General features: G+C 32.5%; 1 protein-coding gene across 1 annotated transcript; it reads left to right on the top strand.

The window, feature by feature from the left end:
* The first annotated feature begins 9,297 nt into the window (after nt 1-9,297).
* On the top strand, nt 9,298-11,227 carry LOC131612073 (RING-H2 finger protein ATL5-like). The gene is made up of 3 exons (XM_058883888.1): nt 9,298-9,720; nt 10,048-10,151; nt 10,635-11,227. The coding sequence occupies exons 1-3, from the start codon at nt 9,559-9,561 to the stop codon at nt 10,942-10,944; spliced, it is 576 nt and encodes a 191-aa protein (XP_058739871.1). The 5' UTR covers nt 9,298-9,558; the 3' UTR covers nt 10,945-11,227.
* The last annotated feature ends 8,718 nt before the right edge of the window (nt 11,228-19,945 follow it).

Consider the following 19,945-nt stretch of genomic DNA (forward strand, 5'->3'; position numbering starts at 1 on the left):
TAACATAAAATGGTAAAATAAAATTGATTAATTTTTTTACAATCAAAAGTATATTCATATTTATAATATATAAAAAGGAGTATAAATTAAATTTATGGTGCTTATATTATTGTTGTTATTAATAATAGTTGATTTAAATAATCAAAATAATATGTCTAACACTTTGAGCTCTTCCATTACAAATGCAAATATTAAATTAAACTACCCATATGTTTTCTTATAGGTAATATAAATAATGTAACGTATTCCTAATATAACACAACTTAATGACTTAATACTAATAACTTACTACTAATACTAATGTACTGAAAAGCAAAAAAAATTAGAGGCCCAAGGCAGTAGCCTAGGTGGCCTACCCCTTGGGCCGGGCCTGTACTTATCTCAAACTTATCTAGCACCTTTTCAACATAGCATTTATGAGAGAGCCATAATTTTATAGCACTCCTATCCCTTTGAATTTCCATACCAATAATCTTCTTTGCATTACCTAAGTCTTTCATGTCAAAATCATATCCCAACATGATTTTTAGTTCATTAAAAAGATCCATCATTAAGGCTCCTACAATAAACACAACAGTCATACTCACACCTTATGTATCCAATCTTAAACATGCATGAATCAATGTGCTAGTACCATTGCCTTGGAGACTACTTTAAACCATATAAATACCTCTTTAATTTACAAACTAGTCTACCATGTCCATTTACACTAATCCTCTCTGACTGTTCCATGTAAATTTATTCATCTAAATTATCATGAAGAAATGTTGTGTTTACATCATCCTGCTCTAAATGTATGTCTCGGCTGGATACAAAGGATAATGCTTCCTTGATAGAAGTATGTTTGACGACCGGTGAAAAAATATCATCATAATCAATTGTAAGAACAAGATTGGTTCTGCATCTGGCATTAAGTTTTAATGATAATTTTACATGTTATCTTAAATAACAATTGTATACACTAACGGTTTCTTTCTAGATGACTTTTGAGTTGCAGGTTCTGACTCTGGTAAGAAGGCGTGTGATGTCATCAGGTTCTGAACTAAACACTCTAGAAGAATACCTGTGTTGTGTTTCAATGGAACTAAAGATTTTGGAATGCTACTTCTGCAACGGTTCTAAGGAACGTTAGTACAAGAGCTTATGATCGTGACTTTGCAAGGAAGCTTTGTAGGCCTTCTAAAGCTTTGATTCTGTGTCCCATGTTATGAAGATTCTGAAGACAAGGTTCTACTGAACAAGTCCTGAAGACATCTCTTTTGAAGACCAAGTGTTGAAGACTCTAAGGACAAGGTTCTGTTGAACAGGTTTTGAAGATTCAAAGACTTAGGTTTGGAAGACTCAAGTTCTGATCCTTCTACAACATGCTTCAATCAACTTACATCTGAAGCCTCTGAAGACGTAGAAGATCAAGAACGACTTGCGTGTGATGGTGAGCATAAAAGTACTAACGTAAACTGTGACCTTTACTCTTATAGGAGGCGTAAGGACAATGCTATCTGTACTTGTTATCTACCATTTCCACCATGACTGTTAGAGACTTTACAACTGTATTTGTATTTCCTATTCTACCCTCCAACGAATCTATCCTTCTCTATGAAGTAAGTCATTGGAAGAATTTGAATGCAACTAATCAGTTCTACAAAATTACACCAAAGTGATGCAGAAACTATGTTGAGATATTCTTTGTATAATTTTGTATTTTAGCAAGGAGCTTTTGTTTCTTTCTTGCTTTCAACACTTTTGTATTGTTGTACTTAAACACTGTGTAATCTGCTTATTAGAAGCATCTTTACACACACACACATGTAATCAACGTTTGTTGATAGATGCCTTGGGGGACAAAGTGATAGTCAGAATTCTCAAGAAGACTTTGACTGCGGTCATAGTGGTTTCACGATAAGGATTTGCTAAACTTTTTGGTGGTTTTCAGCAAGGTTGATCATAAACTTATTGTGGTCTTCTGTAATTGTTGGATTATAGTGGATTAGGTCTCTGTTAATAAGGAGAAATCACCTTGGTGGGTGGACTAAAGCAACTTCGTTAATAACGAACCAGGATAAAAATAACTGTGTCATTTATTTTTATTCACTTGTTAACTTTGTGTTTTGAGTTGCAAAAAGATTATATTTGGTGCAACCTAATTCAAACCCCCTTTCTTGTGTTTCTCGCACCTTCAATTGACATCAGAGCTTCGGTTCTGGTTTCATACACTTAACCGTGTGAGATAAAGATTCAGATGAGTTATACTCTGCATATCTTCGCATATCATCTATCTATTATCTCTCGAAGGATGTGATAGCGCTTGAATATGTGGTTGGATCGTTGGTGAGATATAGACTTCTTAACTTGTGTGATGGCATAATTGTTATCACAATAGAGATCAATGAGATCTATAATGCTACATGTTATGACAAATTCATTAATGAACTTCCTGATTCAAACAACTTTATTTGCATCATTTGAGGCAATAATATACTCTATCACGATTGTAGAATCAATAACTATATCCTACTTTAAACTTTTCTAACTCACAACATAACCGTTTATACAAAAAACATAATAAGATTGTCTTTATTTTCTGTCTGGATGAGATGAGAAACATCTTTATATAGTTTTTCTATTACAAGTTGCAATTGACTATATTATTTAGAAAGAAGTTTTAAAAATTCCTAAGTGGTTCCAATAGTTTCTTACATCGGAAGTGGATATCTTTTACAAAATTATATAAATTTGTTTATAAGAAAATTATATTCATAGTTGACTATGGCACTAGGACTGAAAATTATGTAATTTTATTTCAACAGTTATATAGGTTTGATGTGAATTTTTCAATATAATATCTCCACTTTGAACCAATTCTTCCTCTTCATAAATAGTAAATTAAATATGTACTAAAAAAACAAATTAACTATACCAACAATGTAAAATTGATCCTTTCCCTTTAATGGCTAGTAACATTTCTTCTTTTTCTTCCTAACATATTTTTTCATGTCACGTGATTCATGATCAAAAGCCACATGTTGCACTGACCAACACATATAGTAATAGAACCATAAAATAAATAAATATTTTATTTTTATCGGAAATCTTAAAACATTAGATTTATAAATCACGTTTATCCAATAATGGCAAGACATCGGATGTATTATAGAGATCTAAAAGAGAAAAACCTAATTTATTTTAAGTTAAACAACTAAATTAATTAAATCATAGATTGGAATAAGTACCTTGTCTCGACTCCAAGTATTCCAATCTTGTCACTTTCTTGACTTATATATTCTAAATCTAAGTGGCAAGTAAGCCAAATTAATCTTATTTTGAAAATAGATGCATTATATTCTAAATCTAAATCTGAGATTAGAATAAATATCCTGTCTTGACTTTTTGAGCTTGGTATGTCCTTAATAATTAATTTATCACTATTTCCCTAAATGTGAGATACACATGCACCATATTCGATGTAGTACTATTCTTATCCTACACACAAAAAGTAACATATTTATTTATTTTTCAGATAAAAAAAAGTAACTTTAAAAAAATTGATGATTTTACTTAAAAAAATAATAATTTGAAAGAACAATTTATTCAACCATTTAAAAATGTTAATATCCATTTTGTCTTTTTTCATATAGCACAAATTTAAAAAGTGTCTCTCAAAAAACACGGATTTTTACTTGTAATATAAAGATTTTATTATTTGAACCATCATTAAAATTAAGCAACACAAATCAATAATTGTTAAGACTCACTCTAACATGAATTATCCTTAGAAGAGAAAAAAAAAACAAAAAAAAAAGTTTCTATTACTCACAAAACTAATTATAGTTTTGAATAACTGAATTTTAACTGTCAAAACAAAAAACAATTAGAATTAGTTAAGAAATTCTAACTATTCTTCTCCCTCGTTACATTCAACAACCCCTCAAGTTAGAATGGATGTTAATCATTCCTAGCTTGTTATGTAGATTGTGGAATGGTCCTAGATGTACTAACTTTGTGAGAATGTCAGCTACTTGCTCCTTTAAAATCACATGCATTAGATGGACAACACATGTCAACACTTTATCTTTAATAACATGACCCTCTAGCTCAATATGTTTGGTCCTTTCATGGAATACTGAGTTGGCAGCAATGTGTAGAGTAGATGCATCATCACAATAGCTGATGATTAGCATATCATGATGTATATGAAAATCCTTGAGTAGGTAGATGAGCCATTGTCCTTCACAAGTTGCTTGAGGTAATGCTCTATATTCTGCCTCCGAGGATGATATAGATACTACAACCTGCTTCCCCTCTTCCAGCTTACAAGCGATTTTCCAAGGAAAAAACAAATTCATGTTGTTGATCTTCTAGTATCGGGAAACACCCCCAATCAGAATCAGAGAAGCCTTTGAGGCATACTTTGGATGATGTGTTGGAAAAAATTCCTTGGTCTGGATTATTTTTGAGATATCTTAGCACATGAAGACTTGTCAACATATGCTTGTCAGTAGGGGCAGCTAGAAATTGGTTTAGAATGAGTGAGGTACAACGATCTCCCAACTAGGCTCAAAGGCTTTTCACCAAACATTTCTAAAGCAATTCAGGCTTAAAAATTTCTAAAGCAATTCAGACATAATTCACCAAACATCATGTGTTGGAACTCCTCAACAAAATGACATTATTAAGAGGAAGCACCAACAAATTATTGGTATAACTAGGGCCATTCTTTACCAAGCTCATCTACCTCATATTGTTTGGGTACAGGTTGTCAATCATGCTGTCCACATTATCAATAGGTTACCTACACCTTTTTAGAGCATAAATCACCTTATCAAATTCTGCACAACAAGCTACCTGACATATCCGTACTAAATGTGTTTGGATCCCTATGCTTTGCTTCCACTCTTAAGTCTAATAGGAAGAAGCCAGGTCCTAGATCAAGAAAATGTATCCATAGACACAAATGAATCAAACTGAGTATTGACCATAGACATAAATGAATCAATAAGAAATGATGTTTCAAACTTCAATCTCATAAGAAAAATTCATGTAAATCTACTCTTGTCATTTACTACTGTCAAGAAATATCTGTATCCCATCATAGATGGTGTGGATAATGAAACCCAAATGACTATGTAAGATAGATCAAATGCATGATTGGAAAAATGAGAATTGTTATGAAAAGGCAACCTCTTTTGTTTTGGTTAAAAACATATATCACAAGGAATAGATCAATTAACAACTTTGATAAAAGGATAACTTTTATTGATTTCAAGTAATTTTGCATTAGAGGTATGGCCAAATCTTAAATGCCAAAGATTACAATCATTTGAGGTATCTAGTGTGTGTGGGGGAGGTTGTATGACATTAATGAGATGTGTTAGAGGTTTATGGTGCAATATAACTAAAGGAAATGTTAGGAGATACAATCCACCATTCAATTTAGTTGTGCCAATCATCCTCTTGGAGCACATATATTGTATCATACAATCAACATCATTAAAAATCAATTGACAATTAAGTGTTTTGGTAAGTTTTGAAACACAAATAAGGTTAAAGGCAAAGTTAGGCATGTACAATACATCTGTGATGTAGAATGAATGATCAAAAGTGATGGTGCCTGTAAAACAAGTTGTTACTAAATCACCATTGGGAAATTTGATGGTTATAGGTCTAATTCTCCTCAAGCATTGAAAAATGTTTTATGGTGTATCATACATGATCTGTTGTACCAATATCTAGAATAAAAGTGTAAGAAATAGTCATAGAAGGAATGATGCAAATGATACTTATGCCTACACCAGATTTGGAGGTGATATGGTTAACACTATTAGTTTGCAATTGTGATGATCCTTGGAGAAGTGCTAACTGTAACGTCCCGAAAATTAGATTTGATTATTTAATCTATTATTTAATTGATTTAGTATGAATATGTTGATTTTTATGAGTATTATGACATGATTGTGAGATCATGCGATTGTTTTAGAATTAATAATTAGCTTTATTATTTAATTAAATAAAATAAAGGTGATAGTGTGAGGTGGACTAAGTGAGGGCATAATAAGAAGATCATGTTAGGGGTCCCAAGGCTAACTAAGTAAAAAGAAGGAAATATTCATTCCTTGCAATCGTGAATATTCGGAAGAAGCGTGAAAGAGAGAGAGAGAGATAGAGATAGAGATAGAGAGAGAGAGAGAGCAAGAAGCGGAAAAAGAAGAAACAACCGTAGAAACGTGGGAAGATAATCAAGTTAGCCAATAATCTAAGGTAAGGGGAGTTATCATAATTCTTATAATTGATATAAGGTTTAGATAATTGTAGGTTAGGTTTGTGTTTTGGGTTTTGTGATGAATTTGATGATTATGATGAACTATGGTGATTGATATCTGAATTGTGTTGTTAATATGATATATGATGTTGATGATTGATGAATTGATGAGTAATAACATGATCTAGAGTCAAATCCACCATTATATGGATTTGAAGGTCTAGAGTTTTAATATTGATTCTTGGGGGTTGTGATGAACAATTGTATTTTGAGGTTTGTAATGGATAATACATGTTTGAACTAGGTTAATAGGCCTTAAATCGCAGAAAAATACTGATTAAAACATGTTTTGGAGTGAAAGATTCAAACTGGTATGATGCAGGTCGCTTAGCTTGGGTTACTGGGACGAAAATTAATATGTTTGAAAAGTTGTTTCGGATTATGGAAGCTTATATTTTATACTAATTTTTGAGTAATTTTCTAGAATTTAATCAGCACGTTTAGACGAGTTTGGCAGACGATTCGTAAATGATATGGAACTTGATTAATTAACTATATGTGTGTATTGTTCGTTGTTGTAGTGAGTTGTTGTTGTGATGATTTGTAATATGATGAATGTGAAGTATGTGTGGTATGGGTGTTGTGTAATTGAATAATGATGATATGATTTGATGAATAAGTGAATGATGATGCCATTTTGACTAGTCGTGGTTGTTGATTATTATGACGTTGAGCATCATACATTCATAGTATATTTTAGGACGATAGTCCAATTATGTTTGCAAGACAATTTGTTTTAAAAAATTACTAAATATATAGACTTTATCTTAGTTTAAAAAAATTACTATATTATTATTTTATTTTATTTTATTTTATTTCTTTTCATTTATATCTTTTTTATATAAATGTAAACAATAAAAGAATTAAATTATTTACCTATACTTCCAAAACCATACATATGGATATAATTGTCAAATGGGCCGGACTGGTCCAGTCCGCTTTGACCCGGTGGGCCGATATGTTTAAATGGACTAACTCGACCCGATTGCTTAATGGGTTCCATAAAATGAGCCTGATCCATTTTTCAAAGGCTCGTGCGGCCCGTATTTTCATATTATAGTTTTAATTTTATAAAAAGGGATGCAATGAATAAATGCAACAACATAAGTAGAGAGTCTTCATAAGCGTATAAGTGATGTTTAAAATATATATATATATATATATATATATATATATATATATATATATATATATATATATATATATATATATATATATATATATATATATATATATATATATATATATATATATATATACCACAAAATCGTCCATGTAAAAGTACAAAGTAATTTAATATTATCACTAACACTTATCAAATTTTCTCTTCATCTCACAACCATTTACTTGATCACATTTTCTTCTTGAAAATATATATTCCCGAAGCCCGCTTGGCCCGACCCGACCTAACTCATGGAAAACATAGGCCCGATGGCTGATCCAAAAAGACTGAATCGTGTTATTTTAAGGTATTTTGTGGTCCAACCCGCGCTAAATTGTTGGGCTTATGTGTCAGCCCGATGGGCCGAGCCGATTTTGACAACTCTACATATGGACAATCACGCCGTAGAATTAGCTAAAATTATGGTTAATACTCATAATTTAATGATTGTGCATCATAATATAAAATAGTTTTATTATCAACCATTACAAATAAATTATTCAACCATGTCATACCAATAATTTAAAATATATGCTCTGTTGTGGCGGAATACATAGTAATAATTGATTGATATTGTAAAATAATTTTACATTATCAATACATATCTCATTTTCTATAATATTAAATTTACGTTAAGGATCATATTTGATTTTTTAATTTTAAATATAATTTTTCATTTTAATTTTTTAATTTTAATATTTTAATTTTAATATTTTTTAATTTGTGATTTTAAGAGCGGACGTTACAATTATTAGATAAAGAAAATGAAAAACTAAAATAAAGTGTTCAAAAATATAATATTTAAATTAATTATTTATTCAAAACATGTTGTAGTTTTGTCAAAAAATATGTGCAAATAAATTATTTTTGGTTCAAAAAATCATAATAATTTAAAAACCTTTACAAAAAGAATTGATGTAGAATTTCAACATACTAAAAAATCTTATACCACTTCCCACTTAAATACAGAGGAGTGATAGTGCGGTACCAAAAAGACAAAGATCTAGATAAAGTATGCCAACTTTTTCCAGAAGAATGCACTTATTTCTTTAAATAAAATACTAGCATATGCTATAAAATACAACTTAAAGAATTGAAAAAAATTGAAAATCATGTTTTTCTTTTTTAAAGCTTAAAAGTTGCCATATTGACCAAGCAAATTTTTTAAAACAAGTATTCAATTAAATTTTGTTGATTTTAAAAAGTATTTAAAACAAATATTTATTGATTTATATATAAGATAAGAAAATCCAATGAGGTATCTAGAAATAGGCAAAATACATGAAATGTGATACTTATCCTAATTTGACAATACAGAAAGGCATGTGAGTGAAGCGAATCAATCAAGAATCTTTTACTTCCCAAACCCCCTTATTCACTTCTTGTACCGTTAAGATCTTTTGCCGCCGAAATTAATATCCACTTTCAACGGTTCAATTGAAAACTCTTCCACATCTCAAAAAATAATTGGAGTAAGTTTTTCCTCCGTCTAAATATAATAGTTATGCAGAAACATCAGATACACAGATTCACATGTTTGAATTAGCTGTTGAACAGACAACATTAGGTACACAAATTCAAACTTTCGAATCTACGATATCAAACTATTTTTAGACGACAATGACCGCATCAGATATTTAAAACCTTGGTTAATGTATGACCGTCCGATCAAATTTTGATTTTTATAACATAAAAATGATCTAAACCGTTCGATCCGGATCGGATGGTGAGGGAACCCTATGACTCATACAGTGGACCCTACGAGCAATATTCTAAGAGTGAGAGAAAATCAAAAGAGTCAATTTTTATCACTGCTCTCTCTTTCTCTCTCCTATAGTTGGCTGTTTCTGTTCCCCCACCACCTTCAATCTCATCTTCCTTCATAAATTCATATGGGTTTCTTTTCTTTTCTCATATACTCACTCTAACATCAAAAAGTTTCAATTTTTATATTTATAACATGGGTTTGTGTTTTCCTTTTCTTTAATTTAACCCCTTTGTGTATTTGGACTTGTGGGTTTTTTTAAGGGTTAATTTTTTTTTTGGTTGAAAGTTGATTTTTTTTTTTTTGTGGTTGGAGATGTTGGGTTCAGGGACAAATTTAGTGACAACTGTTATTGGATTTGGCATGAGTGCCACTTTCATTGTTTTTGTCTGCACAAGAATCATTTGTGGTAGACTTAGAGGTGGTGTTGAATCTAGGATGATGTATGAGATTGAATCAAGATATGATATAGAACAGGTAATTTCACTATCCAACTATCCATCCTTTTTTTCATTCTGTGTTTTTGGATTCTTTTTTCTGTTTTTTCTTTGATTGAACTTTTTTTTTTCAATACTATTATATCAGTTTTCTTTGGTTATGATGAATTCTAGAATATAAATCTGATCCAATACTTGAAGTGTATGTTGAATTTCTGAGTCTGATGCAAATGCTGCATTCTGTTTCCATAAAACAATAAGAGCTTCTGCTTTTAAGCTCCAAATAAGCTGTTTTCGGGTTTGTGTAATTTTGTAAGTTACCATGTTTTGGTGATTTAGTTTTTAATTTTTCATTGTTTACTGATAGCCAGAACATCATGTTAATGATCCTGATCCTGAACCAGTTATGCTTGAAGCAATCCCCACTTTGAAGTTCAATCAAGAGGCTTTCAGTTGCATTGAAGATACACAGTTAAGTCCTTTTTATTAATTATAAGTCATAGAGAACAAGTTTCTCATATTTTCCTTGATATCGGATACATGATAGTTTTTGCGGGATATAACTTGGTTGTTGTTGTTGTATCAGATACATGATAGATTAAGGGCCTATTTGAATTGATTTATAGGAGCTTATCTATTGACATAAACACTTGTGAGACTGTTTTGAAGAGCTGATGAAATCGGCTTATGATTTGCTCATGAGCTGTATTTTCAGCTTATTTTTATAAGTTCTCTAAGATAGTTTATGAAAACAACGTATAGTTTACATGAAAACAGGTTGACTTTATTTTATCTTTTGTTATAGAAATAACTTATGCAAAATTATTTTATATGATAAGCGATGATGTTATAAGCGCTTAAATAAGCTGTGTATCTAGACAGGCCGTGATAGATTAATAACTTTATGCAAAAAGGAACTAATGAATAGATAAATAACTGAGTTTGCTTCTACAGGTGTGTAATATGTTTGGCAGACTACAAAGAAAGAGAAATATTACGGATCATGCCGAAATGCGGACACACTTTTCATCTTTGTTGCATTGATATATGGCTGAGGAAACAATCAACCTGTCCAGTATGCCGTCTGCCATTAAAAAACTCGTCCGAAACAAAACATGTGAGACCTGTAACATTCACCATGAGCCAACCTCTTGACGAGCCGCCACACACTTCAGAAAGGAACGCAGATATTGATAGGCACGATGAACCTACCGCCGTTAACTCCACACAACCAACTTCTGAAGAACCAGAAGCAAGGCAATAGTTATCTATGTTGTCTTAAGGGATTGTTCTGATTTCCAAAAATAGATTAGTGATCATTTTCTGGTTCTATAGATGAATGTTTTTAACTAGATTGGATTCAAATTCTTTCTATGTATTATTATGGCTTTCATATTCACTTGGTGATGTAAAATAGGCCATGTCAATTGTCAAGTCAACATTGGTTTTCTGCAGCTGAGATGTATATAATATCTTTCCTTCTGCAGCATATGCAGGCCTATGTTTTGATGGAATTTATTTTACACCATGTTTGGAGTTTTTTTGATTGTAGCATTGCTTTTAGCAAACACACTACTCTAAGTTTGGTTCAATTGACTTATTTGCAACCTATTTTAAATAGATTTTGCTTCTACCAAAAAAGGTCAGTTATCCAATGCTTGTAGAGGCACTTGCAAAAGGACAATGGGCTAACATGGGCCTACTCCGGACCTAGATTACCTACATTAGAAAACATAAGGAGTCAATAATTGGAGAGTTTTATTTGGAGTCAATAACACCCCACACCCCTAGACATGTGCTGACACCCCTACACATGTGCTGAAATAACTATATTCTATTTTAACTAAAAATAGTAAATCTGTCAAACTTATTACAGTATTTGCTTACTGAGGTTTATAAGATTATTCGGAAGAGCACCGACATTCATCATATTCATTTGAGTTTTTTAAATGAGACCCGTTGAATTTTTTATATTATTTCACATTATAACCTATAAAAAATCCAAAATGAAATCAATATCTTGAAAATCAAATTAATCATTGTTTTAACTTTTCTCAAATATTACCGTTATTTGATTTTTTTCATTGATAAAATGATTTTTTTATTAATAAATATGAGCCATTTTATTTGTAGAACCGTGTCTCTCTGTATGAGTGTTGCAACTTAGGGAACGTTTGAAAAACTCAAATATCCAACTGCCTCTGACACAAGAATATTGATAAATGTGTAGAAACTTAGCAGAATTGCCGATAATCATGCTCTAAAATTTTGAATTTTTTCAAATTTGGACAAATATTTATAAGTATGCGTTTTTTTCGTATTTATCGGTTTTTTTTTTATAAAAATTTTACACAAATTCAATAAAAATGTACCTATCCACACAATTAGTATACAATAACTTTTAGGAATTTCTTTTCCCACTTGTATACCTTTTCATAAACCAAATCCTTGGCGAAAATTTAAAAATATCCCTAGAGTTCAGAAATACATCTTCGGACGCACTAATTTTCTACAAAATTGAACGCAAGCGAGTGATCTACCCCTATTATATTTGATTTTAGTTCGGAGTTGCATCTTCGAATGTGTATTTGGTATATTTAGGAGATGCATCTCTGAATACACCTCATAGTATCCGAAATACAGACGTTTAAATAGCTAAAAATGCATTCACATGTGTTTTCGAAGATGCATATTTGGACTAATATTTGACAAAAATGAGGTGAATGCTTAATTTACGAAGGATAATGTGATTTAAGGTGCGTCCGGAAATGCATATCTAAAAACATTTGAGGGCAATTTCGAATTTTTAGAGGCGTGAGCCACACCCTAAGGGTAAAAACAGAAATTCCCTAATTTTTAATAAACAAGGACCAAGGCCATGTATTGAAAAGGAAAAGAAAACGAAGATACAAAAAGGAAGGGGGAAAAACCAAACCCCTCTATGGGAAACCCATATAAGCTTGGGGAATCCAAGCTTGTTACACAAGAAAACCTCTCTACTAATAACAATCAAATGATCATACCAAGATGAACTTCCATTCTTCAAGTTAATGCTAGCATGATCATCCACACACATGTTGCCTTTCCGATAAATATGAGTGATCATAAAGTCTAAACTTTTCATCCTACTAAGCTAATTTAACCAACGAATTTTGATAAAACTCGAGACAGTAATTGGATTGAAAAGAGCCTTAACTACTATTAATAAATATGTTTTAACCCAAATTTTATCCCAATACTTGTCTAAAACAACCTCTATAGCCATGGTTTCCCCTATCAATTCAGCCAATAATGCATTGCCAACTCCAATAGAGGAACTAGTTAGTTCTCTAAGAAGTCATGAAATTGAGTTGGAACAAGATTAACCTCAGAAGAAGGTAAAATCCATCACACTCAAATGTGTTAGAGGTTCTGAGAAGTCCAAAGCTCTTCAAGCCGAAGAGATCGATGATTTTGAAGAAGATTCTAACGGAATTGAAGATGAGTTGACTCTGCTGTCCAGAAGGGTTAACCGTCTCTTGAAGAGAAATAAGGTAACAAGTTCAGAAGTACTAGAAGGAGTGATGGTCGCTTCTAGTCTACTTTTGGCCAAAGGAAGTTTAGTGGCAAAGAAGTCATTTGTTATGAATGCAATGAGCCAGGACACCTCAAGTACGATTGTCCTGAGCTACAGAAGGACAAGTCCAAGAAGAAAGCTCTCCAAAACAAGAAGAAAGGGCTGATGGAAACTTGGGAAGACTTTGACTTCTTAGAAGATGAGTCTCAAGAAGATCAGGCCAACATAACTCTAATGGCTTGCGTAGGAACTTCAGAAGCAGAGATTCCTTCAGAAGGCAAAGCAGGCTCGAAATCAGGTGAATAAGAGGTAATCTTCAAAGAGGTATTTCATGATATTTCTCATTTAGAATTATCTACATCCTTAATCGAAATTATGGAAAGACATGAGTTACTAAGATTGAATTCAAGGAACTTAAAAAATCCCATGAATTTATATCTTCTGAAAACAACAAGCTTAAGAAAGATCTCTTTATTTTAAATAAAGATATTTTCTTTCTTAAAGATGAGAACTCTGCACTCAAAGACACGAGAGCTCTTCCAGAAGCTTATGAGAGTACTGATGATGTCATTAAGAAATATGACAAAGCCTTTCAGAAATTCTTATCCAGAAGCATAGGGAGAAGCCCGATGGCTTCTAAGATTTATGGCGTAAGTAGAAATGGGGCAGATGGTATTGGCTATAACTCCTATGAAGAAACTAATTCTGATAAGGCAGACAAACCTAATACTCTTAATTCCCATTTAGTTACTGCTGGGTTTGTGTCAAAAGATAAAGGAAAAGAAAAATAGAAATCTGATTCTAAACCTAAGGCAAAACCTTTGCCAAGACCTCCTTGTTTTAAATCTTGCAAATATGATTATTCTGCTGTTAAACCCAAGGTTGTTAAAAACCCAGGGAAGTCTAACGAGAAAGGACCCAAAAAACTATGGGTAACCAAGAAACAAATAATCTATGTTGCAGATATTCTCAGTAGAGAAATTGAGACACCTGTCATGGTACCTGAACTCTGGTTGCTTGAATCATATGAAGGAAAGAAGGTATATGTTCCAAAGCCTGGAACTTGAGCCTGACGGCGGTAAATTTTGGAGTTGAACCAAAGAAAAGATCATAAACTCCAAAACTATGAAGGAATAGGATGTGAGATTATTCTTTCTCAGACATCCTGAAGGGATGAAGGTTTGAAAAATTGCTCTTTCAGCATATGGAAAAAAGAGAAACAACAGCTTCTATACATTGATCCATTTGATAGTAAAATTTGTATCAAATCAATGCAATGAAGTCCATTTAAGTTTTCGATAAATGATTAATGTTGAAGAATCTGAGTAAAGCTTCTCTTACATAAGGATGAGACACATTCTATGTTCACCACCTTCTGTAACCAAGAACAAATAGAGACTAGTCTCAGATATATTATGGTTAGAAGTCGTTATGTTGAATAAATTGAAAAACAAACACTGATAAAGTGTTTAATGAGAAGGACCTATCAAATGATCTCTCCTATCCTAATCTCCCAGATATCGAATAGCAGAAGAGTACACCGTTTCTCGGAATTATGTGGATCTTGTTCAACGAAATAAATATGGCATAGCATTTCTAGGCAGAGGTTGTAAACACAACGTGTTATCCTCAAGAACAATATTCTCTAAGACTTGATCTGAGTAAGATCTGATATGAATTTAGATTCACTTAGAAGCTAAGCATGTCTTACATTTTTCCAGCTATATGCTCTATCATAAGCTCAAATGCTAACAAACTTGATTCTTAAGATACTCAAAGGTGGTAACATGTTAAGCTATTCTGAATGCTCAAATAAGTACAAGAGACACTATAGTGAAGCCCTCATTATTTGAGAACCAGTTTTTGTTAACACTGTCAAAAGATTGACCTAAAAACAAGTCAAAGCAAACTATTTTTTCTTTTGCAGATCCGAAGATCATACCCTCTAGAACAAAAGATAGTAGTACTGCTCAAATAGATCAGGAAGTCAACGACTAAGGAATTGTCTATTCAGAAGCAATCTAAATCATAAACAAGGACCCTCACCTACTCTGAGACTACTTTTAAACTCAATATTTCTAAAAAGGTATATCCTATGAGGGAGCTTCAAAAAAGATTGGATTCAAGCCACATTTTCTTAAAGGGATGGCATTTTTGGAAAAGATATTTCGTCAACTCACTACCCTTCAAAAGGAAATCTTAAGGTACACATCTTTGCTCAATTTTTGAATATGAAGCCTTAGAGTAGTGATGTTCTCATATCTTAGAAATACTCATCATCAAAAGATTTCTCTGGAAATGTCTCTTGAAAAACTGAAGAATCCACTTCATACAGTAATTGTTGCAGTTCTATGACTGATAATCAATTGTCTAACAAATGAATTTTAATCGTCATTGAGTTAAAACTTCTTGGGTAAAAATTTTCTTTAGGAATAATTATATTTAGCGTGTCTTATCCAATTCCTATTCCTTAGCCTATATCGCTTCATAATTACCTTTCTCATAAAAAGTAGTAGTAATTAATGCTCATTCTTTAGTCATTAATGATTTTGTGAGTCTCAAGTTTGATCCACCTTGTTAACCGAACCATTCTCATGCCAGCCACGATTCTTTTTCTCTATTTATACCTCTTATTTCATGTCATCTTTTTTATTCACATCTGTTCAAATTATTTCATTCTCTCTCGATCTTCTTCAAAATCATCATGGCCGTAAGAACATTCCAAGGTGATGAACAACTGTTATTTGTTAACAATGAACAAAGGGTTAACTTCAGAGAACTAAGGTACAAAGATTACAATCTTTCAAGGAAAGTCAGAGCACATGGATCATAAAGGGAATGCCTTTGTTCCTTTTGAAGGAACTGAGATTCGCTCCCTTGTGTTCGGACATCTTATAAGAATCACTAGGAACACAATTGCTAAAGCTATTGAGTGTCAAGATGTTGGCGCTAGTGTGGATGATTACCTATTCAACTATGACTTTGATGGAAATCACATCCATTACTTTCTGGACATGATTAATCAAGCCCGGGGGTTCTCATATTTTTTGATTCTTCGTCCTACATTAGGAGTGTGGTTTCAAGTTCTTCTAACAAACTTTCGTCCTAGGGAAACAGAAATGGAAATCTCAAGAATGGAGAAAAACAGTTTCTGCTCTTTCTCTCATACAAAAATCGCATTAATCTTCCTAAGATTATTTTTCACTATCTCAAGGAAACTATAATTGTCTCGAGAAACTAGATAACCTTTCTCATCCCGTATGGAAGAGTGCTGCCTGAGGTTTTCACTAGAGTATGGATAAAGGCGTCGAGCTAACAACGTAAAACAAGCGCTTGTTAGGAGGCACTCCAACGGTTGTAAAATTTGTTTATTTTTCTGTTAATGAGATGTGTAGGTGTTAAGTGGAGGCTACATCAATTGTGCAGTCTTCAGGACTGGTTTTTATTTTTTCTGGTGTAGTGCGCTTAGCACGCTTGACAGTGCTAAGCACAGTCTGCTATTTTCAGCCAGTGAATTCTTTTTAATTGTTCACTTGGCGCCCTCGGTTTTCCCACTTGCACCTAGGCTATTTAGTAGTAATTAATAATAATATGTTTAATTCTTTTTATTGTTGTTTGGACTCAAATTTTGGCCCGATCACTTGAAGTCGTATTTGGTGATTATCAGTGTTTGATTGTTTCAACATGCCAATTGTATGGTAATGATATTATTTGAATTTTTACGTGCAAGGTACTCGTTTATCACTATCTATAGCATAACATGATTAGGAAACCTGTCATTTGTACATTTATAATGTCATTTATTCTTTCTGCATTACTTGTTCATGATTGAATCACTCTAGTTTCCTTTTTCCACCATTTATGTGAAAGTTTTCCATTATTCATATATTCAGGAGACCGACAATTCTTGTTTTAACTAGATTTTATTATGTTTAATCTTTTGTTTGTATTGATTTTGTGAAAGCATGAAAATGATCAAGGCATTTGTTTGATTTTGAGCACAACAACCATAATTGAATAGACAATTCACCTTGTGAGTGTGTGATCATTAGTATCCCTTCTGAGCCTTTTTGTCAATGTCCATATTGTTTTTGCTAAATACTTTTCTATGAGTGTTTGGTTCTCATTTTTGTATGGATATTGATTCTTTGTTTTATTGAACCTTCAACTTTGTGTTGTTGTATGAATTTTTACCTTGCCTAAGAATGTAGGGAGTATTCATATTATGATATGGTTAAATTTAAGTTGGGGAGAAAAATGATTAATTTCTTATTTGTGTTGGTTACTATGAGGTCCAGGAAAAAGAAAAAGAAAAAAAAATAAGTGAAAAAGAAAGAGAAAAGAAAAAGAAAATACTTGAGAAAGGAAACAAAAAGAGTAGTGAATAATTGTGCTAATAAGTTTTGTATTTTGGTGTGAAACCTGGAATGAATGAATAATTTTGATTGAAATTTCATTGTTTGAAACTTTGCGGAAGTAATTTTGTGTGTGTGGAAATCTTGGTATCCACCCTTGCGACTTTGCGGAAGTAATTACTCGCTTAGGTTTATGCAAGTTTTTGTTTCGATTAGCTTTAGGACTTATTCCTTGTTTGTTACCTGAGCCACATTACAACCTTGAAAAGCCCTTGTAATTCTTGCTTTTGTAGTTTCAATATCATTTTTGGATGAATGCATAATTTAGTCTTTTGTTGCAAGATTGTTGGGTGAGTGAAAATCCCTCATTTTTTTGTGTTCTTCATCTACCGATGAATTTTTGCTAAATATGATTATTGATTGAGCTTGTTTTGTTTTAGAATGTTTTGCATGATTTTTATACTTAGGATTTGTTTCTTTTTTATGCATCGTTGTAGTATAGTGGTAAGCATTCTTTTGCATTTATATTGTTGAATTTTGAACCATACAATCATTTCATTTTCCATACCTTGTTGATACATGATTCTTTGAATGGTTACTTTTGATTCTTTAAGTTTTTTTGGCCTTGTTTGAGGACAAACAAGAATAAGTTGGGGAGAGTTTGATAAGTGTCAAAATGTCATTATTTTGTATATGTAATTTGTGGCACTTATCTATACTTTTTTATTTCGTTTGAATAATCTCCGTTTTATGTGTAAATACGTTCACTTTCCTTATAATTGTATTTTTGTATACTTGTGTACCGTTTGATAGTTTTAATGTCTTTTTGTAGGTATTCTTGCGTATTTAGAGCATCACGGAATAAAGTGTCGAAGACACGGCTGCAAACGCGATTTTGAAGAAAGAATAATAAAGTTCTGGTGTAGCGCGCTGGACCGCGCTTTGTGCGGTCTGGGAGCATTTCAGACAAGATTGGTAGAAGAGGGCCCGCTTAGTGCGGCTTTTATCCTATTTAGCGCGGTCTGGCAGTTTATGTTTTAAGTGACCTCCCGCTTAGCATGGGTAGCGCGGTCTGCATTTTCTAGTTTTGTATATATTTGGTAAAATCAGATTCTGTTAGGGTTTGTCATATCTTCTTTGACAAAGTTGAGCTCTGATCCATTCTTTGTAGTTTAGAGGTTCAAGAAACATCATTGGGTAGCTCATCGTGTCGATTGGTCGCGGGTTGTTTCCGATTGCACCGACAACGTGAGAAGTTTCTGCTTGCTTTCTTTCTTCCCTATGACCCATTTCAATTGTGGGTGTTGTATGTATATTTTGCTCTTATTGTATGTATATTTGTTGTTCTTGGGATCGTTTATATATTTTCTTTACAAATCATTATTGATGTTATTCTTGATCTTTTTGCTTAAATGCTTCGAATTTATGTTGTTGTAGAAATAGACTTCATGAATCTTGATTAAGGATGATATCTATTGGTTTCTAAACTCTAGACATAGATTTAGGGCTGATAATCTTTATGGGTAACGGAGCTTAATGCCTCTGTGTTGTTTGTTTCGGTTGGGAAATCGCCGATGCGAATGATATGGTTGTCCGCAACTTTGCGTTAGACATAACCTCTGTTGTGGTACGTCTCGAGCGTTGCTTGGTGATTTTGATGTGTATTGTAAGTGTGTTGCGATAGATCTTCAGATTTAAGTATTTGACAAGTAGAATGAAATACGATTCCAAAATGAATTCTATTAAGTTGCACTAGATTGTTTATTTGCTTTTATTTACTTTTTCCGCATTTACTTTCCGCAAACCCAATCATGAAACTTAGAGTACGAGAACGTTGAACGACAGTTTTTCCCTCACACCAATCTCTGTGGACACGATACGATATAACCTATATCACCTAGTAATAAGATACCTATTACTTGTTTGCTTACCGCTTAACCGCTTCATCATCTAGTATAAGACCATCTAGCATCAGAAGATTCTAAGAAGATTAACGTCAGAAGACAAGATCAAGATGTTTGGTATCAAGGATGAATGGAAGTTTCTCTGATGAGTTACAAAGCTTCTATTAGAAAAGATGTCGTTGTTTAGAAGTTGTGAACTGTCTAAAACGAATCTTAATTTGTTATTCTACTTCTCTTGAAAGTTATTTCTACTCTAACACTGTAATGTGTTCAGAAGTTATAAGCTTTCTGAGAAAAGAGGTTGTGAACCTACGCTCTTATATTCTGCAAGCTCACTCTGATTCATATACATGTGTGCGTTGATACAACACATGTTTTAGAAGTTGTGAACTTTATGAAAATATGGTTAAATTAAGCTCAGATACCTTCGCTGTTCAGAATTTGTGAACT

Source organism: Vicia villosa, linkage group LG6 (assembly GCF_029867415.1).
Source record: "Vicia villosa cultivar HV-30 ecotype Madison, WI linkage group LG6, Vvil1.0, whole genome shotgun sequence".
Lineage (NCBI taxonomy): Eukaryota > Viridiplantae > Streptophyta > Magnoliopsida > Fabales > Fabaceae > Vicia > Vicia villosa.